Genomic DNA, 23,129 nt, shown 5'->3' with positions numbered 1-23,129 from the left:
TCTACTGCTAAAACACAGGCCATCATTCTCTCCCGTCTCGACTATTGTAACATTCTGCCTGGCCTTCCTGCCTCCCTTGCAATCTATCCTAACGCCGCCGCCGCCGCTGCTGCTGCAATCACATTACTCTCTCCTAAATCTGTCTCCACATCTCTCCTTCTGAAATCCCTCTCCTGGCTTCCTATTAAATCCTGTGTTACTTACCAAATTCTCCACCTCTCTATTAAGACTATACACGCTTTTGCCCCTCCTTATATCTTAGCCCTAATTTCTCGCTATGCACCTACCCGACTCTTGCGTTCTGCTCAAGAATGTCTTCTGTCTACCTCTTTTGTATCAAAAAGCCCTCTCCTGCCTAAAACATTTCTCACTGCCCCACACCCCTGGAATGCCCGTTCCCTCAATATCTGACAAGCACCTTCTCTCTCCACTTTTAAGACCCATCTTATAAAACGTCTTTAATGAAGCATATGGGTAGCTCTGTTTGGCTGTTACTATACATCTCATATGTAGTGACCGTGACCCCTTGCAAACGCACTTACCATAACACCCTCCTACTGTCTCTGTAAGTACTCCCCACTTACCATTTAGATTGTAAGCTCTTCAGGGCAGGGACTCCTTTTCCTAGTGTTACTTTTATGTCTTAAAGCACTTGTTCCTATTATGTGTTATATTATTATGTCATGTGTATTACTGCTGTGAAGCGCTATGTACATGGATTGCAGTGGGAAGGACACATCGCAAGAAGAAATTACCATCATTGGACAAAGATGGTACTAGACTGAATTCCAAGGGACTTTAAAAGACCAAGACAACAACCAAAAGTAAGATGGGAAGATTAAATCGGAAAATTTGTTTGAGCAACGTGGAGAAGAGAAACTTGCAACCGCAGTACCTGGAAGATCATTGGGGAGCACACACATTCCCAGCTAGCTCAAACTCCCACACCCACCACATCAAAAATATATATTTATGTCAAAAAGAGTGCTACTGGGCGTGGCAAATGTATACAACAAAAGACGGGTGCCCAATGCTGCATCCAATTGACAAAACATATAAAGTAATAAGTATAAAGTTTAAATACTTCAATAATAATAATATTTACTTTGTTATTTAGTTAAACCCTTTGGCCAAAGCATCATAATCCTAAATAACCAAGTCAATATTATTATTATTGAAGTATTTAAACTAACAGTTGTATGGAGGTAGGTGGCACCTCCCCCCAGAGCTCACTCCTCACCTTTTTAACTTGGGAGGTCTTTTCACTTTGCTGCAAAGAACAGGACCTACTATGGTTCTTTCCCCTCATACAGAGGTAAAGGGAAGGGTTCACAATTTTGGTTATACCTTGACGTGGTATGCAGGCTTATGACGCTTTGGCCAAAGGGTTTAACTAAATAACCAAGTAAATATTATTATTATTATTCAAGTATTTAAACTTTATACTTATTACTTTATATGTTTTGTCAATTTGATGTAGCATTGGACACCCCTGTCTTTTGATGTATAGATTATTGAAGAGGCCTTCATCCAGCAGCGGATTGACAAGAACTGGAGATGATTGAGAGATTATATATATATATATATATCTCAAACGGAAATAGTCGTGTTAGTCCAGTTGCGATAATGCAGAATTAAGGAGTTCTTCAGTATTAGGTAATACCTTTTTTTATTTGGACCAACAATTTATGTCATAGGACAAGCTTTCGAGAGTTCTCCTCTCTTCCTCAGGTCAGCAATACTGGTTTACAAAGGAATCCATGGCTAAAACAGAGGTTTGGAAAGCAGTAAAAAAAAAAAAAAGATTTAGATAAGGGTGGGTGAGGAAGGGATGTCTGTAGACATCGAAAGGGTAATAAAACGGTGACAAGTAACAGCATGGAGGGGGAAGAGAATGCTGTGGGGGAAAAGGTGTGGATAAAAGCCACAATATAGAAAATAGTTCTTATCTGTTCTGTGGGGACTCTGCCCCACGAGAGTCTGGGGAAGGGGTGCACAACTCCAGTCCTCAAGGGCCACGCACAGGCCAGGTTTTATGGCTATCCCTGTTTCAGCACAGGTGGCTCAATCAAAATAACTGAGCCACTGATTGAGCCACCTGTGCTAAAGCAGGGATAGCCTTAAAACCTGGCCTGTGTATGGCAATTGAGGACTGGAGTTGTGCACCCCTGATCTAGGGAATTCCTCCCAGGGTAATTCCCTCTGGACCCTGTAACAGCTTCAAGATCCTGGTCAGAATATCCCTGCTTCAGCACAGTCTCGTGTCCTTCCTTCTTCCTGGGATTTACAACCCAGGCAATCCCAACTGGCTCCACGACAACTGAGCCTAGGGGACTGGGCTATCCAGCTTCACCTTGCTGTGGAGAAGTCTCTCTGTGTGCAGCTCTCTGTCTTTTACACTCCTCACTAAAGGAGACCAGACTGATTAGCTGCACGAGAGAGAGAGAGAGAGAGAGAGAGAGAGAGAGAGAGAGAGAGAGAGAGAGAGAGAGAGAGAGAGTGTACATACATATACACACACACTTCTCTTAATACTACTGTTCATTTATTTGCAATTATTGTATTTTGTATTCAATGTACACTAATCTCTACATGATAGATCAATACAAGTATAATGTAGTGCTGAGATTTTGTTTTTATTCTTGGCAGCTGAAGCACAGGTAATCAGGGACTTCATAAACCAGTGTCTTATTCACAAAAGTTATTGGGAATCGCTCTTTTATTAAATAATAACCCTGATTATGACTGCTGGGAGTTTTATTGGATTGCAGAGTATGTCCGTATTTATACAGAATGTGCATATTGTGTCACCATGGTGTTATCGACAATAGAGGTATCTTAAGATGTGAATGAGTTTTTGAAAGTAAGAAACAATTAGAGATACCTCATTTGAGTAAAGTTTGAACATTTTTCATTGGGCTCATATTCCTGCAGAAGCTTCAATGAGAGAAATATAATCTCCAATATAGTGCAGTCATAAAATGAATCAAAATGTGTGATGGACATAAAATTTACTAGTGTGTGGTTATGTTAATGCATGTGTGACATCCTCTCATGTTAAATTCTTTAGATTGTAATATTAGTAGATTGGTAAATTCACTATTGTACTTCATTTCTAATTACCTTTCTTTTTCCCCAAATCATCATTTGCAGCAATTCAAGTTATGGTATCTCTGCAGCTCGACCTATTTAAAACGGCTGGGTAAAAATGCATAAACTTCACACTAATAACACCCTTTAAAACATAAGTCGTTTGATTTTTATGGGATTCGCTATTGCTTCCTATTCCTGCTCTGGACAGCAGAGAGAAATGATCAATTACTTGCAGTCTGATTCTATATGGTCCTAAGCTGCCGTTTCGTCCGAAAATTCCCACTGAAGTCATTCGGGATTTTTGGCCCAAAACATCCTGAACGTCCTCTTTGGATTATATAGAATTACCCCCTATGATTGTAAGATCTTCGGGCACAGTCTTCGTTTGCCTTATCGTTATTTACTTGCTGCTCGTATCCCCATTGCTTGTACTTTATTTTCCCTTTAGTGTAATTATTGAAAGCGCTGCATACACTTGAACAATATAAATACAATTATACATACATCTCACATTTCAGCATCCAGGATGCACAAAGCAGCTTTTGGTTTACAGGTTTATTGGATGCTAACAGTACACATAATCCACAAAAAGACCACAGTAGTTAATCCACACTAAACAGAAACATCGCAGGTTCCAGGCGTCTAACGTCACCTGTACATTGAGGAGACAAAACTACATAGCAGCAGGCTAAGTGACCATTTGCTGCAAAAGTTTGTTCACAATGTATGGCTGACCACATGAGCTGCTTCGATGATGTTGTGGACCGGACGTCTGACCCTTGTGTCAGTAACAGGGACCTGTGGGGGAAGCTTCTGCTGCATGTTGCTGCGGTTGTTGAGAATTAGCAGCGAGTTCTCTTGAGTCAGGACCTCATCGCTCACAGAGATGCCATCCAGGTACTGCTTCAGCAGGACGCGCAGCTTATAATTGTCCTGAGTGAGTACCCCCTTCTCACAGTCCAGGGCCCAGCGCTCCAGCAGGACCTTGTTGTAGCGTTTCCAGAACTGGTCCAGTGCGGTGTAATCCTGCATTAGCTGCAACAAGAGACAGAGCCATGAAAATGACTTTGCAATGTCATCTAGTAGCAAACTGTTAGAAATATGCCTTTTGTAGCTTGAGGTGCATTATTCCAGAGCATAACTTAAAGTAGCAGGTGCCTCGGCAATGCTTTTTACTTCTCAATGTTGCTCTGAATACATACACGCGGGCAAAACGCAGCTTAAACTATCTGTTTTAGGATCGGGTTTCCGTTGTGTAATGTCACTACATGCAAAGCAGTGCCCCTGCCTTCTACATAATTCTCCATGATGACGTGACACAATGGAGCATAAAGATTGGAGAAAAACTGAAGAAATTGTTCCTCTCTACTACAAAACAGAAGCAGTTGTCAAGCATGTGCAGAGCAAATTCGGGCCGTGTTTGAAACATTAAGCTGCAATGCACCATCACTGCAACAGTATCTAAAATGAGGGCCTGTGTATATCACAAAATACTTGCTCCGTCACAGATTATTTTCTAAATTGCGGGAGTTTTAAAGGCATTGGTGTGTGTAGTTTCCTGCCATTTTCACCTGTGCCAGCTGCTCTGTAGGTTCTTCCATGCTGGCTCTCTCTGCCTCCTCCCTCTCTTCAGCACTGAGGGAAGAGGGGTAGAACGGCAGCACCTTCTCCTCCTCGGTCTCCAGCTTGCGACACATCTCTGCCAGCCGGAGAATGTGATCACCCTGCGTCCCAGATACACCAGAATGAGTGAACAGAGGCAACACTGACGGACATATAGAGAGAATCTCTAGAGCACCTTGTTCAACGCTCTTCATTTAAAGGGAATAGGGCCTCAACTTAAATACAGTATGTTTCCCGCCTTGCTGTAAAAGACTGTGTGGGTCTTAACACATCTGAATTACAGAAACAAAGAGGGACACAAGGAAGAGTGACAGTGATGTCCAGTTCAATTTTTGTGAACGTTCTTGCGTTTAAAAAAAATACATCTGGAACCCACAATCATGTCGCCTGACTTTGTCAAAGCAAGGGTTATATGATCAAACGTGGTGACCCGACCGCTCAATCTAATACTTGAATAGATGATGAACTATATAAATGAATGATTAAAACAATCAGGGTGCAAGTAGGAAGAATGTGTGTGTTTACCAATATTACCTCAGAAGGGTAAAAAAATATATATTTTTAATTAAATAAAAAAAAAAATCAGACTGATTGCACTCACTGAATTAATATGGAAAGGGACCATGTGCGTCCAAGAGATCAGTGTCTCTGCCACAATTAGTGATACAGTCTGGGTAGACTATTGACTCAAAACAACCTCCTGAGGAGATCCACAAAGGGTCATAAAATGAAGATAATACATTTTTAATTGCATCAGAAATTTATGACAATAACAAAATAGGTGAACTATATACAATGATGTGATATTAAAATCGTCCATGGGGTGGCAGCCCAGAGCTAAGTATTGGTTCTGATTTGCCTGTAACAATATAGCAAATGGAAATATTCCTATATGCTCATTTGCATGTCTTAGACAGGTCTGCAACCTCGCCTTTCACCATTATCACCAGCACCAGCACACAGCACTTCCACTGCAGCAATGGATTCTGGGAAATGACATGCAAATGAGCACACAGTGCCACCTTTTGCTTCAAAACCATTAAAATGGGCTTAAGCTTGCTGCATGGTCACAGCTTTGAGCACAGCCAGGGTTAAGTTGCATAGCCAATAAATTTGCACGTCATTTCCCAGAATCCCTTGCTGCAGTGAAAGTGCCGTGTGATAATGGTGAAAGGCGGGGTTACCGACCTGTCTAAGACATGCAAATGTGCATACTGTAATATTTCCATTTGCTATATGCTTTGCTGTGGAGGGATTTTTGTCCCTTTTTTTTACCCACCATAACGTAACTAAGTATGGTGTAACAATATATGTATGTACAGTATGTCTTTATTTATATAGCGCCATTAATGTACATAGCGCTTCAAAGCAGTAATATACGTGACAATCATAAATAACAAATAATATAAATAAAACATAAAGGGGAGAAGTGCTTCAGATATAAAAGTAGCATTTAGGAAAAGGAGGCCCTGCCCCGAGGAGCTTACAATCTAATTGGTTGGTAGGAAGAACGTACAGAGACAGTAGGAGGGTGTTCTGGTCAGTGCGTCTGCAAGAGGCCATGGTTTATGTATGAGGTGTAAATCAGTGGTGCGCAAACTTATTTTGCTGCACCCCCCCCTGCCTTCCTCCATCCGTTCCTGCACGCGGGCCGCCACACCCTTACCTCGCGCGGTGTCAAATGGCGACGCGGGGTCGTGTGACGTCATGTGACCCGTGGCATCATTTTATGCCGCGTTACCAAGACAACCGTGACGTCACATGACCCCGCGGAGTCATTTGATACCACATTGCCATGGTCACACGTCCCGAAGCCGGCTGAACCTCGGGAAGTAGAGGTTGCAGAGGCATCGCGCGGTCCCCTCAGCATTTAATTTAAATGCCTCGGGGAAGAGCACGGACCTCTGCAATCATCTGCGCCCCCCAGTTTGCGCATCGCTTGTGTAAATTATCAGCCATTGAGCTACTCATATGCTTCCTTAAGCAGGTGTGTTTTGAGGTGGGTGCTAGTCAGATATTGAGGGGAAGGGCATTCCAGAGGTGTGGGGCAGTCAGTGAGAAAGGTGTAAGGCGGGAGAGGGCTTTAGATACAAAAGGGGTAGAGGGAAGACATCCTTGAGCAGAACGCAAGAGTCAGGATGGTGTATAGCAAGAAATCAGGGCTGAGATGCAAGGAGGGGCAGAAGAGTGTAAAGCTTTAAAAGTGAGGAGGAGAATTGAGTGTGAGACGCGGGATTTAATAAGAAGCCAGGAGAGGGATTTCAGCAGGGGAGACGCGGAGACAGATTTAGGAAATAGTAGTGTGATTCTGGCAGCAGCATTTAGGATAGATTGTAGGGGAGACAGGTGAGAGGCAGGAAGGCCAGACAGTAGGAGGTTACAGTAGTAGAGACGGGAGAGAATGACTGTCAGAGTTTTTGCAGTCGGGCAACCGAGGAAAAGGTATATTTTTGTAGTATTGCGGAGGAAAAAACGACAGGCTTTAGCTTCCTTTTGAATGTGAGAGAGGAGTCGAGTGTGACCCCTAGACAGCATGCATGGGCTACTGTGTGAATGATAGTACTTCCAACAGTAATATGGAATGAGGTAGTAGGGCCAGGTTTGGGAGGAAGTATGAGGAGCTCTGTTTTTGCCATGTTAAAGTTTAAATCGGCGGAATGCCATCCAGGATGATATAGCAGAGAGACATTCAGAAACTTTAGTCTGTACAGCAGGTGTAAGGTCAGGGGTTGAAAAGTACATTTGTGTTTCATCAGCATAGAGGTGATATTTGAACCCAAGGGATGTGATTAGGTCACCTAGAGAGTGCGTGTAAGGAGAAAAGAGAAGAGGTTCCAGGACAGAGCCCTGGGGTACCCCCACAGAAAGATCGATAGAGGAGGAGTTGTTGGCAAAAGAGACACTGGAAGTACGGTGGGAGAGGTAAGAGGAGACCCAGGATAGAGCTTTTTTACGAATACCAAGAGTATGGAGAATGTGAAGGAGAAGAGGGTGGTCCACAGTATCAAATGCTGCAGAGAGGTTGATTAATATGAGCATAGTGTAATGACCTCTGTCTTTAGCAGCATGGAGGTCATTAGTTATTTTAGTGAGGGCTGTTTCAGTGGAGTGAGCAGTGCGGAAGCCAGATTGTAGAGGGTCTAGGAGAGAATAGGGGTTGAGAAAATGGAGCAAGCGAGAGAATACAAGACGTTCAAGGACAATCCTATGGTCTATCTGAATGATGGTCTGGACATATGGTCACAAGATAGAGATATGTGGTAGGTGTAAATGACCCCACTCTAAATATGATAGGATATATAGTGTAACAGGACAGCACTCATTGTGCGAGTTCTCACGCGACACGAACTCTATGAGTGCTGTCCTGTTACACTATATATCCTATCATATTTAGAGTGGGGTCATTTATACCTACAGTACCACATATCTCTATCTTGAGACCATATGTCCAGACCGTCATTCAGATAGACAAGTGGTTCCCAATCTGTGTGCCGCGGCGTCCTGATGCGCCGTCGCTTGCCTAGAGGGGCGCCGCGATCAGGGCCGTCAGCAGCGGGAACAAGGGGTACGCGACCGGACACCAGTTTATTATTTTTTTAAATTTAAAAAAACGCTGCACCTGGCGCCGGGTCTCCCTGTTGGCAGTGCCGGAAGTAGGTTGGGTTAGCTTCCGGCACGAGAGGGAGGCCCGGCGCGCGCTGGAGGAGCAGCATCGGGAGACAGATGTCTCCCAGCAGCACTGCCACCTCCCCCCGGGCCAAAACCACCACCCCCCGGCAGCATCGGGGCACTATCACCCCCCCCCCCTCTCCCCGCAGCCAACCGGACATCTCGCCACCCCCACCCCTCCCTTACATTGGGCCTGCACCGCCGCAGTGTGAGAGAGAGAGTGTGTGTGAGAGAGAGAGAGAGAGAGAGTGTGTGATAGAGAGAGAGAGAGTGTGTGAGAGAGAGAGAGTGTGAGAGAGAGAGAGTGTGAGAGAGAGAGTGTGAGAGAGTGTGTGAGAGAGTGTGAGAGAGAGAGTGTGTGATAGAGAGAGAGAGAGTGTGTGAGAGAGAGTGTGAGAGAGAGTGTGAGAGAGTGTGTGTGAGAGTGTGAGAGAGTGTGTGTGTGTGTGTGTGTGAGAGAGAGAGTCTGTAACCGTGTCTGAGAGAGTGAGAGTCTGTGTGAGCGTGTCTGAGAGTGAGTCTGTGTGAGCGTGTCTGAGAGAGTCTGTGTGAGAGAGACACCAACTGCGCACTGCAACTGTTAGGTATGTATATACAACTTTGTTTTCACTTTGGGCGCCGTGGAAAAAGCCTGATCGCCTTAGGGAGCCTTGAACCGAAAAAGTTTGGTAACCACTGAGATAGACTATAGGATTGTCCTACAGTAGATATTGTTACAGGTACATCAGATCCAATACTTGGCTCTTGGCTGCCACCCCATGGAAGATTTTAATATCACATCACTGTATATAGTTCACCTATTTTGTTATGGTCATACATTTCTGATGCGATTACAATGATATTGTTTTCATTTCCTTTGTGGATCTCCTCAGGGGGTTATATGATGTATAAGGAAGGAGAACATCATCTCATCTTTAATTCATGTCAGTACACGGTCACATGCATTCATTGTAAGTGGAGAAATTTACAGAAATTATGGGGCAAAAAGCAAATGGCAAATTAGGGACATAAATGTAAAGATATTAATAGTGTAACACAACTGAAACACTTATTCAACCACTCACTGGTTTTAGCAGAGGATTCAGATAACAGGAAGATGGTAAAAAGAACGGCAACTTGTTGCCAGTTAGCCTGACTTTGGTGGTGAAGTTATTCATGTAAACAGTGCTGAAGGAAGAATACATACATACATACATATATACATACATACATACATACATATAGCCTATAAAGAATATCACTTTTGAGCACATTCACATATCTTAGACAGGTCTGCAACCCTGCCTTTCAACCATTATCACCCAGCTTACAGTGCTCCCACTGCAGCAAGGGATTCTGGGAAATTACATGCAAATGAGTACACCATTTTTATAATGATATATATATTTCAAAGCAAGTATAAACCAACCTCACACTGATACATACATATACACACACACACACACACACACATATATACATATACACATATACACATACACACACCTCTTTCTCTCTATGTATCCCATGGAAGGTTTTTCGCTAGTCCCTTTCATGGCATAAGAATATGCAATTGTCCACTAACAATAAAGAAAAGTAAAGTGAAGAAAAGTGGGGTTATTCAGGGAACTGTATTGAGCCTTGTGCTATAGGAAGGTGTAAAGGGCAAAGTGGCAACATCTGCAGGTACAGTAAAACTGCAGAAGCATTTCTCCTATTGGGAGACTGGGCAGATAAAAGGCAAATCAAAATGACCATGCCACCCACTCATTAGCACATGATCTTATCATTAACTAATATGAATGTGTTTAAAGGAATGTTAGACATATTCATAGAGGGTATGTCCAAGAATGACATTTAGCAAGATGGGAAAACATGCAACCTCCATGCTGTTTGTCGAACTATATCTAATGTATGCAATAGGGGGGTATCCTGCCCATAGATGCATAGAGAGCAAGTGAGGGAATAAATGCAGGAGGTGGCAGTACTTGGTAGGAGTGACTGTGGGTGTGTTACAGTAGCCATGAGTATAGGCTAAGGAAATGCTGCATTTAAGAGGTGAGTTTTAAGGTTAGTCTTAAAGGTGGGTAGAGAAAGTGCTTGGCGTATACTGCGTGTGAGGGAGTTCCACAGGTAAGGGCAGTGAGGGAAAAAGGTTTCAGGTGAGTGAGCGCAGTAGAGGTGAAATGGGTGGAAAGGAGACAGCTGTGGGTAGAATGCAGGAGACGAGCAGGGGCATAGCGAGAGATCAGAGCCGATATGTGGGAAAGAGCAGATGAGTGGAGAGCCTCTAAGGCAATGAGGAGAACTTTGTAAGTGATCCGAAACGTGATGGGAAGCCAGGAGAGGGATATAAGGAGGCGATGAGCCGAGACTGTTTTGGGAGAAACTGAAATTATTCTAGCAGAAGAATTTTGGATAGATTGAAGGAGAAAGTTGTGAGGCAGGGAGGCCTGTTAGCAGTATGTTACAATAATCCAGATGGGAGAGGATAAGGGCATGCATTAGAGTTTTAGCAGTTGCGTGACAGAGGAAAGAGTGGATCATAACAATATTACGGAAGAGGAAGCGACAAGTTTTAGCCATACCGTGAATGTGAATGGAGAAGGAAAGTCAAATGTCACTCCTAGGCAACATGCTATGCCGGATAGATGGTAGAACCATTTACGGTGATGGAAAAATGGGATATTGGGCCAGGTTTATGGAGAAATATGAGGAGCTCAGTTTTAGCCATATTAAGTGTAAAGTGGTGGAGTGCCATCTACGAGGATCTAGGCAGGAGGAAATCAGAGACTTGGGACTGGATTGCAGGTGTGAGGGGAGGGGTGGATAGATATATCTGTGTATCATCTGCATAGAGATGGTATCTATGGCCAAAAGAGTTGATGAGGTCACCAAATGATAGTGTGTAGGGAGAGAACAGGAGAGGTCCCAGAACAGTGCCCTAGGTACACCAACAGACAGATCAACAGAAGATGAAGACATGTTAGCAACAGATCCCAAAGATGTGTGATGGGAGAGGTATGATGAGAACCGGGATAGAGATTTATTGCGGATGCCAAGGGAGTTTAGAATATGATGGAGAAGAGGGGGATTGACAGTATCGAAGGCAGCAGAGAGATCGAGCAGAATTAGTAGGGAAAAATGACCATGTGATGTGGCTTCATGTAAATCATTGGCTACTTTAGTGAGCAGTCTCTGTAGGAAACCCAGATTGTAAAGGGTGCAGGAGGACAGGGGAATAAAGAAAGTTGAACATACGGGAGAATACGAGATGCTCTCAGTTTGAAGGCAAAAGACAGGAGGGATACAGGTCGGTAATTAGTAAAGCACGTAGGGTCCTGGGTGTTTTTGAGAATAGGTGTGACCACTGCATGCATAAAGAAGGAGGGGGAAATGCCAGAGGATAGGGAGGAATTGAAGATGTTGGTAAGGAGTAAGAGTTCTGATAAAGTTTTTGATAAGTGTTTGGGGATAGGATCGAGGGGGCATGTGGTAGACGGAGAAGCGAATATCAGCTTAGAAACTTCCAAGTCTGTAACAGGACAAAAAGGAGTCAAAAGTGGAAGAAGGAGAATTAGGTAGAAGCAGAGAGGAGGGGGAAGGGACAGAAGGGATTTCCTTGTGGATAGCATCCACCTTGCCTTTAAAGCAGTCATCAAAAGCTTGCGGAGACGTGAAGGAAGGATGGGAGGGAGGAGCAGGTCAGAGGAGGGAGTCAAATACAGAGAAAAGACAGTGTGGATTAGATTTGTGAGTGTTGATGAGTGAGGAGAAGTAATGTTGTTTGGCCTTAGAGAGAGCAGAGTTAAAACAGGAGAAATTTATAGTGCAGTAAATCCGCCCGAGTATGAGATTTCTTCCAAAGATGTTCAGAGGAGCGAGTGCAAGTGCGAAGGGAGCGTGTTTGTGAATTTAGCCAGGGTTATGAGTTAACGAGACGAGTGTGCCGGAGCCGAGAAGGGGCATATAGATCAAGAGAGGAGGATAGGATAGAGTTCTAAGAGTTGACAAGATTGTCAGGTTCAGAGGAAGGCGATACAGAAGAGAGGTTAGTGTTCATGGTAGATGCCAGAGCAGAGAGGTCAATGCGGCGGAGGTCTCGAGAGTAGCGAGTAGGACAGGTAGGAGGGGGTGAGGTTAATGAGTGGTGGTGAATGATAGGAGGTGATGGTCGGAGAGCGTAAGGGGGAGACACAGAAATCAGAAAGGAGCCATTTTTAGTAAAGACCATGTCTTGATAGTGACCATCCTTGAGGGTGCTGGAATTGGTCCACTGGTGGAGACCAAAAGGAGGAGGTTAATGTCAGTAGCATGGGATCTGTGAAACTGGTGCTTCTTTGTTACTGTTGTATATTTGAGTTCATTACCCCAGTAGTACTCCAGTTGGCACAATGAAATATAGAATACTGTGGGTCTGGGTTTTGCTAAGATTGTGTATGTCTAAATGTTCCTATATGTATACAGGACCAAGCAATCTTTTTCTCCCATTAAAGTGTGTATATGCAGGTTACCTTGTCTATAACACCTTGCAGTTTCTTCAGGGTTGCGTTGCTCTGCACAGTGAGGGTGGCAAGGCGGCTGTGCTCTGCAGCTCTGGCTTGGTTCATCCGACCTTTCAGCTTCTGGAACTGCTTGTGCACAACTATCTTGTCCTGCCGCAGCTGCCGGTTCTGCTCGTCGCTCTCACGCGCATGCACTGCAATCTTATTCCTCAACGATGTTATTGAATCCTGGGAGGGACAGAGACACTTCTGTAGTTGTCGGTGAAGAAATTCTCACCTTTACATAGAAGATAATATATATTTCAGGCTGCCCGAGACTTTTTATCCATTTTATTGTGTGTGACGATGTCAGAATACGAGTCACTTTACCTCTACGTTATTAGAGCAGCAATCCCCCTCAAAAGCCTACATGAGTATAACTCATATAAGGTTAGTACGGTACCTTGTCCCCTGAGCATGTACTGCTTTTTTGAAGTGAAACTTCATTAGCGGCGTGAAAGTGTTGATTGGAGACGGAAGTCAGTGGTGACGGAAGTGACATCACTCCTGGCAGAAGTTGCCAGCTTCCACCAGGAGGAGTCAGTGATGGAGGGACACACACACACACCACACACCACTTCTTCTTTTGTGCCTCGGCTCTCAATCTGTAGAAGTGCTTGTTGCTCCTATTCAGGGGCTGCATGAGATCTCCCCCCACCCCCTCCCTCTCACAGACTGACTCACCACCAGCTTCTCCAGACCACTGGTGGGAGAGCCTGCGTGATATTTTCCCCCTCAGCACACACACACCATAGCCAGAGAGAGCCATCCCCCTCCACGCATGCGCAGAGGCTCTGACCACAGCCAGCGCATGTGCAGAGGCCTCTGGAGCTTCGCAGCGTGCCGCACATGGGCAGCAGCACCAGAGGAGAAGAGGACATGGAGTCGAGACCACCCACTCACACCCCCACCGTGTCACACACAAACACTGTCACACACAAAGAATTCACAGTCAGTGCAAATAGCTAATACAGGGTGTGTGTGCCGAGCACGCGCATTCTAAGTCACACCTCTTTGCGTTTTGTCAATGAAATTGTATTTTGATTTTTAATTAAAAAAATCACCAACACAAATACAATTTCTGTGACAAAACAGTGACAAAACACAAAGAAGTTTCACTTAAAATACGCGTGCTCGGCGCAGACACAATTTAATTTCCCCCCCCCTCCTAATAATGTTTTTCTAGTGTTAGAAGGACTTACTTCCTGAACAAAGCATCAGACCTTTGGAAAAGAAGAGATCCCTGAAAGTAAGTAAAAGCAAAAACCGCTGATCAGCACGGACTGCTGCTTAATTTATCATGCTTCCTTCAATCATATTATAAGGTTACAAATGTAAAGTGTTTAGTTTGTGACCGCAGCCTTTTTTTCCATCCTTTCGCTGACAGGTGGGACTAGAAGTTTGGCAGCGAAAAGGTTAACAAAACCACATATGTGGCAAAACTTGCGTAGGCTTTACCACAATGCCACGTGAGAATCGAGGAATGGCACTGTGGTGGTCTAGGACATTTGGCCGCGGCCGTTTCGCCGTGACCAAATGCATGGAGGTGTTTAGCCGCTGCTCACCATGTCACCAGGACACTCATTGACTTACCGAAGCAGCCAGTGGCTAACATTATCCCTTACCCTATAAACCTCTAAAGTTAACCCCCTACCCGAACCATTAAAACCCCTAAAGTTAACACCCTACCCTAAATGTTATACTCATCATTGCTAGAGAAGTCTGCATGGCACAGACCCAAAAGCCCCTGCTGCAGTGAAGAGATTAAAGCCGCAATTCCCCCTACTCTATTTTCTTATAAACTTTTTTTTTTTACTGAATCAGAGCCATGGGGTCTTTTTATGGAACTGATTCTGCTCCCTCTTGGAAAATCAATATGGCTGCCATCCAAGCCTCAGTCCCACAGGCCAATAGGATGCAGCATGAGCATTTCATGGCAGCTTATTAGACAACCCCGCCACCCATCTTTGATTTTACTTATTTTGTACTGCCATATAAAAACGGGAGGGTCTCCCAAGCTAGGAATAGTGTGGGTCAGCTGCAAAGCACCCCCCGGTTCTGGTTCTACAAAAGAAAATCCAAAAATATGGGGACTGCAGCTCCAAGCCCATGTTGTGATGGTAGTACTACGGTGACATCATAAATCCATAGTGATGCTTGTCCTAGTGCAGGGACGGCCAATTCCAGTCCCCAAGGGCCACCAACAGGTTTTCAGGATATCCCAGCTTCAGCACAGGTGGTGCAGTCGATGACTGAGCCACCTCTGCTGAAGCAGGAATATCCTGAAAACCTGACCTGTTGGTGGCCCTTGAGGACTGGGGTTGGCCACTCCTGTCCTAGTTGCAACAATGTAACATTTCATAAGTGTATACTGTATATTTCATGCATAACTTGCCCAGCTTTTGGAAACGGTTGTGTGAGGTAAGATTCAGTTTATCATGCCTACTTTACTCCCATAAACTACGTTTGTTGCACATACTCAAAATACTGTGTAAAATGCAATCACCACAGTCCTAATCTTAGACGCTGTATTTGAATATTCATACATTTTGGTGCCAAGTTATGCAATATCTGAGTATGGCCAGTTTTCCCTGGGCCATTACACTAATAAACTTATTTTTGGACAAAGTGCAAACTGTCATTTTATGAAGGGTAGTAGGCTTTGGTAACACTGGGCTGAAGGGGCTATCGTATGCCAGTGCCTAAAAACGAATCCACAACCGTTATGATTATCTGGATCAAAATGTCTTATCAATCAAATCTTTCCATGGCAAAGATTGAGATCTAGACATTGTGACCAGGGCAGCAAAATTGCTTCCAATGCGAATCCCAAGTACTATATGTTTTTGCTTTCAAAATCAGTAAGAGAGGTGGTGAACCCTGTACATTCTCTTCAAGTTATCTCCGAACCATATTAAGCACCGAACAACTAACTTTTTGTTCATGTCCTCTGTCCCATGATAGACTTGTTACACTTTTCAACCATTAGCTAATTGTCAACATGTTTACTGTCAATGCAAGTTATAAAGCAATACCTTGTGCATACAATAACAACTCAATAAAAAGATGAACCTGCAAAGAAATGCTATGTTACACAGTCACTGTGGGGTGGTTACCTGAATCCTCTGAAGCTTCTTCATCTGCATCTCGATTTCACATGCACTTTTGTCATCCTTAACCTTTAGAACGTCATAGGCAATCTTGCGGTCCTCTGTGGAGTCAGTGTAGTTTTTCAGGGCCAGCTGAAATTGCTTCCACAGATCCTCCACCGTTCCCTCTAGCGTAACCCGTAGGGCATGCTTCTCCTCCAAACTCTGACAGACAAGAACCCAGTGTCACCATGCAGCTAAAACAGGGACCTCTACTTTATACAGCCTGTCATGGGTCTCCTCCAGACTGTGCTTGGGACAAGAAAATCACTGTGCTCTTGTACATGCCCTGTGTTAATTGTAAATGCTTCAATAGTGAAAGCATTTTTCCTATGGAAATGGATTGCGTTATTATAAAGTATTACAGTTCTATTAGTGAGTGAGATGGTACAAGGAGATTGGACATATAAAACCTCCAACAGAATAGCCCATCATTGCAAATCCTATTTCTGAATACTCCAGCATCAGGGAAGATGCTGTTAAAACATGCTGAAAGGATATGAAATAAAAGACAAATGTATTTAGGTTGAGTTCCATCTTAAAATGTTCAACATCATGCCCTTAGACCACATAACCCATGGGCAGAATACAAGTTCAAATAGAATGACAATCACCAAATATAAAATGTTATCTGGACGGGTATCATAGCTATTATAGTAAAAAGAAACATATAACCGAGCAATAATGGTTAGCAAGATGTTAGGATGTATACATGTCACATGTATGTAAACAAGAGGATAGAGAGAACAAGACAGACATGGGTTAACCTTGTTTTTGATCTCATCTCTCATACTCTGGAATTCCAGTTTGGTTTCATTCTCATTTTCAGAGGAATTCTGTTCCATAGCTAGCAGAACGTTTTGAAGGTACATGGTCTCTGTCTCTTTCTGCTGGATGATCATCTTTCTGGGAAAAGAGAAGCCAGCACTCTATCAGGCAATGGGTTGGCACGGAGAGCTATGCAATGGTGCTACACCTAGGGTCTGGTTTTAATATGTTGTCCCTCTTCAATGAATTAAAGGTGCAAATTGTTTACTAGTAGTGTCACTGGGGATAATCAAGGGGCTATAATGTGAGCACGCAAAGAAGCTGTTCTCATATACTGACCTGCCATTCTTTTTGAACACACTCTCCCTGTCTTACATTTGTTGCCAATCATTTTTGACTCGCATATCTCCAAGTACATTATTCCCACTGATTCCCTCTGCTCCCTAATGACCGTCAGTGCTGAACTACCGTTATTGCAACGCGCGACAGTGGGATATGCACAACATGCCAGCATGAGAAGCGGCCATTGATTGAATCAGTTGAGTGCAAGAAAGAGGGGCGGTGCTATCGCACCATTTCACCTGCCAAGCCCTCTCCCACCTCAAACCTCTCTCACTGACTGCCCCACACCTCTGGAATGCCCTTCCCCTCAATACTGTACTAGCACCCTTTCTATCCACCATTAAGACCCACCTTAAAACACATCTGCTTAACAAAGCATACGAGTAGCTCCACGGCTAATACTATACACCTGATACATAAAGCTTGGACCCCTTCAGACGCACTTACCAGAATTCCCTCCTACGGTCTCTTTATTTATTTATAAAATGTTTTACCAGGAAATAATACATTGAGAGTTACCTCTTGTTTTCAATTATGTTCTTCCTACCTACCAATTAGACTGTAAGCTCATCGGAGCAGGGACTCCTCTTCCTAAATGTTAATTTTTAAGTCTGAAGCACTTCTTCCCATGATCTGTTATTTGCATTATTTGTTATTTATATGATTGTCACATGTATTACTACTGTAAAGCGCTATGTGCATTAATGGCGCTATATAAAGACATACGTACACGTTGGCTACATCTGTAAACCCTCTTGGAGGCCAGCATTTAAAATGACCAACCTTAGGTGAAGAGAATGGTAAACCTGGGAGTGCTAAAATGTTTCCTTTTGGACTGTAAAACATTATGTGCAGGTCCACCATATTTATGAATCTCTTTATCAATATATTTATATAGGTTTATCAACATATACATCTTAAAAATAGCAGACCTATGTGACGGTAGGGGGTAACCAGGCCCTCAATAAAAAAAAAAGCTGTGCGTGCTGTGCACGCGCATAGTAAGTGAAACTTCTTTGACTTTTTTCACAGAAATTGTATTTGTATTGGTGATGTTTTAATTAAAAATCAAAATGCAATTTCATTGACAAAACGCAAATAAATTTGACTTATAATGCACGTGCTCGGCACACATCCCCTGTATTAGCTATTTGCACTAAGTGTGAATTCCTTGTGTGTATGTGTGTCAGTCAGTGTGTGTATATGTGTGTCAGTCAGTGTGTGTGTATGTGTGTATGTGTGTCAGTCAGTGTGTGTGTGTGTATGTATGTCAGTCAGTCAGTCAGTGTGTGTGTGTGTGTCAGTGTGTGTGTGTATGTGTGTCAGTCAGGGTGTGTGTGTCAGTGTGTGTGTGTATGTGTCAGTCAGTGTGTGTGTGTGTGTGTCAGTCAATGTGTGTGTGTGTACACGTGTGTCAGTCAGGGTGTGTGTGTGTGTGTACGTGTCAGTCAGTGTGTGTGTATCTGTGTCAGTCAGTGGGTGTGTGTGTGTGTATGTGTGTGTCAGTCAGTGTGTGTATGTGTCAGTCAGTGTGTGTATGTGTGTCAGTCAGTGTGTGTATGGGAGTCAGTGTGTGTATGTGTGTCAGTCAGTGTGTGTCAGTCAGTGTGTGTGTGTGGGTCAGTCAGTGTGTGTGTGGGGGTGTGTGTGTGTGGGGGGGGTGTGGAGGGGGTGTGTGTGTGGGGGGGGTGTGGAGGGGGTGTGGGTGGGTCAGTCAGTGTGTGGGGGTGTGTGTGGGTGGGTCAGTGTGTGGGTGGGTCAGTCAGTGTGTGGGGGGGTGTATGTGTGGGGGTGGGTCAGTCAGTGTGTGGGGAGGTGTGGGTGGGTCAGTCAGTGTGTGGGAGGGCGTGGGTGGGTCAGTCAGTGTGTGGGAGGGCGTGGGTGGGTCAGTCAGTGTGTGGGAGGGCGTGGGTGGGTCAGTCAGTGTGTGGGAGGGCGTGGGTGGGTCAGTCAGTGTGTGGGAGGGCGTGGGTGGGTCAGTCAGTGTGTGGGAGGGCGTGGGTGGGTCAGTCAGTGTGTGGGAGGGCGTGGGTGGGTCAGTAAGTGTGTGGGAGGGCGTGGGTGGGTCAGTCAGTGTGTGGGGGGGCGTGGGTGGGTCAGTCAGTGTGTGGGGGGGTGTGGGTGGGTCAGTCAGTGTGTGGGGGTGTGTGGGTGGGTCAGTCAGTGTGTGGGGGGGTGTGGGTGGGTCAGTCAGTGTGTGGGGGTGTATGTGGGGGGGGTGTGGGTGGGTCAGTCAGTGTGTGAGGGGGGGTGGGTCAGTCAGTGTGTGTGGGGGGGGTGTGGGTGGGTCAGTCAGTGTGTGTGGGGGGGGGTGTGGGGGGGTCAGTCAGTGTGTGGGGGTGTGTGGGTGGGTCAGTCAGTGTGTGGGGGGCGTGGGTGGGTCAGTCAGTGTGTGGAGGGGGGGTGTGGGTGGGTCAGTCAGTGTGTGGGGGGGGTGTGGGTGGGTCAGTGTGTGTGGGTCAGTCAGTGTGTGGGGGGGCGTGGGTGGGTCAGTCAGTGTGTGGGAGGGCGTGGGTGGGTCAGTCAGTGTGTGGGAGGGCGTGGGTGGGTCAGTCAGTGTGTGGGAGGGCGTGGGTGGGTCAGTCAGTGTGTGGGAGGGCGTGGGTGGGTCAGTCAGTGTGTGGCAGGGCGTGGGTGGGTCAGTCAGTGTGTGGGGGGGCGTGGGTGGGTCAGTCAGTGTGTGGGGGGGCGTGGGTGGGTCAGTCAGTGTGTGGGGGGGCGTGGGTGGGTCAGTCAGTGTGTGGGGGGGCGTGGGTGGGTCAGTCAGTGTGTGGGGGGGCGTGGGTGGGTCAGTCAGTGTGTGGGGGGGTGTGGGTGGGTCAGTCAGTGTGTGGGAGGGCGTGGGTGGGTCAGTCAGTGTGTGTGTCCAGCTGCAGCCAGGGACGGGGTGTAACATTGCGCACCACCTCTCTCACATCTCACCACCTCTCTCCCCCCCCCTTACATTGCACACACACCCTCCCCCCCGCACGCAAATTCTGCACACACACCCCCCCCCCCCCGCACGCACGCAAATTCTGCACCCCCCCCCACGCATGCAAATTCTGCACCCCCCCCCCACACGCACGCTTATTCTGCACACACACACCCCCCCCCCCCCATCCGAGAGGTACAAGCGCCCTGTGCCCCGCGAAGGCCCGCGTCAGTGGAGGGCTGAAGGAGCGTGTGGGTGGAACGACGCCGCTGCCAGCCGCTTCTGCACATGTGTGGCGCCCGTCAGCGGCGCCATCACAACTGCGAATGCGCGGCATGGCAGTGGTCATGGGGCGGTTAGGAGCGGCGGCGGCTATCGCCGCCGCATGTTTGAACAGCCGGGTGTGTGGGGGGGTGTGGCGGCCTTCTCGGCCCCCCTCAGCTCATAGGTCTCCTCCGCCTGCTCACCTCCCCTGCACGGGGGTCCATGGGGAGAAGCAGGATCCCGGGACTCGGGTCGGGCAGGATCCCTGCACGTCCGCCTCTCCCCAGATATCCAGCAGGGCGCGGGTCTCCATGTCCGACAGACATCCCGCCGGGCAGGGGGTCGGTGACCGGCCCGGAGATGATCTAGCAGCAGGAGGCAGGCATGTGGCGTCCGTGAGCGTCACCATGACTACCGCATGCGCGGCATGTCAGCGGGCGCGGGGAACAGCGCATGCGCGGCATGGCAGTGCACGTTTGGGGGGAATGGCGCCGCTCGTGTGAGGAGAGCGGTGCCCTTTAGTCAGCGGGACACAGGGAAGCGGAGGTAGTGAAGAGGGAGGAGAGAGGCTGAGCAGCGGCTCCTCCTCCTCTCTCAGCTGGAGTACTTGCGGGGCTTCCGCCATCTTATTACACCCGCAGCACCGGAAGCTCTGCGGCAGCCATCTTGCTATACCCATGGCAGTGGGCGTTAGGAGCGGCGCCGGCGGCTATCGCCGCCGCCGCCGCATGTCACAGCAGGTGTGTGGGCAGCATGTCACAGCGGGTGTGTGTGGGGGAGCAGCGGCTGTTAGGAGCGGCGCCGGCGGCTGTCACAGTAGATGGGGGGGGGGGGAAGGGGGGGAGGGGGGAGCCGTGACGTCATTTCCGTTTCACATTTGTCCCCCATCTCTCCCGTTTTACCCCATCAGAATAGGTGCCACTAAAGAAGTTTCACTTCAAAAAGGTGAAGCCCATGAATGGTTACCCCTGATCCGTATAGAAGGGTGCGAAGGAGTTAGCTCTTGGACCCAGTAACAATGTATCTTTCAAATGCATGACTTGTAATAAAGATATTCTTTGTGTTTTTCCCTTTCCGGGCACGTCAGCGAGCAGGGATTGCTAGGGCATGAGTTTCAAGGGGGGTTTTGCGGAGGAATTGTTGTCAGAATGTGCCTAGGTAGTTGGGATCCGGAGTTGCCGGTTCCCCTAACAATGTACCCAGGAATCATGCCCGATTCCTGGATGCATGCAGGGCCGCCAACAGAAACCGTGGGGCCCGGGACAAACATTTTAAGCAGGGCCCCCCACGTGTCGGTGGAATTGCTGCCGCCGCCCCCCGTCCCATTTCACACCTCATGAGCCCCCTCCCCATGTATTTCTCTCCCCTGCTTCTCACTCTTAGGCTGCGTCCATGGAAGGACAGGCAGCGCTGAGCCGTGCGGACGCTCCGCGCTGAGCCCCGGCATCCTCAATGAGGATGTCTTAAGAGGGGGCTCCCGCGAGCGTCCGCAGGCGTGCTGAGGAGTTGGGTTCTTCAGCCGACAGCCAATGCTGTTTTTCAGCGCGCTGTCAGCTGAAAGCCTCCAATCACAGCAAAGCAGTGTCAACGTCACGGCTGGCCCAGCAGTCCTGTGAGGGGGCCCTGTGCTACGGCGGGGGGGGGGGGCGGGACGACCCTGCGCTGCGGCAGGACGGCCCTGTACTGCGGCGGGGGGGGGGGGTCGGTCCTGCGAGTGGGCCCTGTGCTACGGCGGGGAGGGGCAGTCCTGCGAGGGGGCCCTGTGCTGAGGCGGGGGGTGGCGGGGGAGGGGTAGTCCTGCGAGGGGGCCCTGTGCTACGGCGGGGGGGGCGGTCCTGCGAGAGGGCTCTGTGCTGCGGCGGGGGGCGGTCCTGCAGAAGGAGGTGGGGGGATCCTGTGCTGCGGGGGGCCAAGTCCTGCGGGGGTGGCGGGAGGGCCCGGTGAAGCAGGGGGGGGGGGGAACGTCATTGTGTTGTGGGGTGGTGGCGGGGCCCTGCGCTGCGAGGGAGGGGCAGGACGACCCTGCGCTGGGGCGGGACGGCCCTGTACTGCGGCGGGGGGGCGGTCCTGCGAGGAGGCCCTGTGCTGCGGCGGGGGGGGCAGTCCTGCGAGGGGGCCCTGTGCTGCGGCGGGGGGGGCAGTCCTGCGAGGGGGCCCTGTGCTGCGGCGGGGTGGGGCAGTCCTGCGAGGGGGCCCTGTGCTACGGCGGGGGGGGGCGGTCCTGCGGAGGGGAGGTGGGGGGAGGGGGGGGTAGTCCTGCGAGGGGGCCCTGTGCTACGGCGGGGGGGGGGGGGGGCGGTCCTGCGAGAGGGCTCTGTGCTGCGGCGGGGGGCGGTCCTGCAGAAGGAGGTGGGGGGATCCTGTGCTGCGGGGGGCCAAGTCCTGCGGGGGTGGCGGGAGGGCCCGGTGCAGCAGGGGGGGGGGGAACGTCATTGTGTTGTGGGGTGGTGGCGGGGCCCTGCGCTGCGAGGGAGGGGCAGGACGACCCTGCGCTGGGGCGGGACGGCCCTGTACTGCGGCGGGGGGGCGGTCCTGCGAGGGGGCCCTGTGCTGCGGCGGGGGGGGCAGTCCTGCGAGGGGGCCCTGTGCTGCGGCGGGGGGGGCAGTCCTGCGAGGGGGCCCTGTGCTGCGGCGGGGTGGGGCAGTCCTGCGAGGGGGCCCTGTGCTACGGCGGGGGGGGGGCGGTCCTGCGGAGGGGAGGTGGGGGGAGGGGTAGTCCTGCGAGGGGGCCCTGTGCTACGGCGGGGGGGGGGGGGCGGTCCTGCGAGAGGGCTCTGTGCTGCG

General features: G+C 48.2%; 1 protein-coding gene across 1 annotated transcript in view; it reads right to left on the bottom strand.

Moving 5' to 3' along the window:
* Window positions 1-3,633: 3,633 nt before the first annotated feature.
* DRC2 (dynein regulatory complex subunit 2) overlaps window positions 3,634-23,129 on the bottom strand; it is a 34,348-nt gene continuing 14,852 nt past the window's right edge. The window contains exons 5-9 of the mRNA XM_075591227.1: window positions 16,825-16,963; window positions 16,025-16,222; window positions 12,879-13,097; window positions 4,665-4,817; window positions 3,634-4,128 (exon numbers count right to left, since the gene is read on the bottom strand). Coding sequence (XP_075447342.1) covers window positions 3,811-4,128; window positions 4,665-4,817; window positions 12,879-13,097; window positions 16,025-16,222; window positions 16,825-16,963 — 1,027 coding nt within the window. The 3' untranslated portion in view covers window positions 3,634-3,810. The remainder of the gene's footprint in view (window positions 4,129-4,664; window positions 4,818-12,878; window positions 13,098-16,024; window positions 16,223-16,824; window positions 16,964-23,129) is intronic.

This window comes from Ascaphus truei, chromosome 3 (genome assembly GCF_040206685.1).
Source record: "Ascaphus truei isolate aAscTru1 chromosome 3, aAscTru1.hap1, whole genome shotgun sequence".
Taxonomy (NCBI): Eukaryota; Metazoa; Chordata; class Amphibia; order Anura; family Ascaphidae; genus Ascaphus; species Ascaphus truei.
Note: the sequence above shows the minus strand (reverse complement) of the source record. Positions and strands in the feature narration are given on the sequence as shown.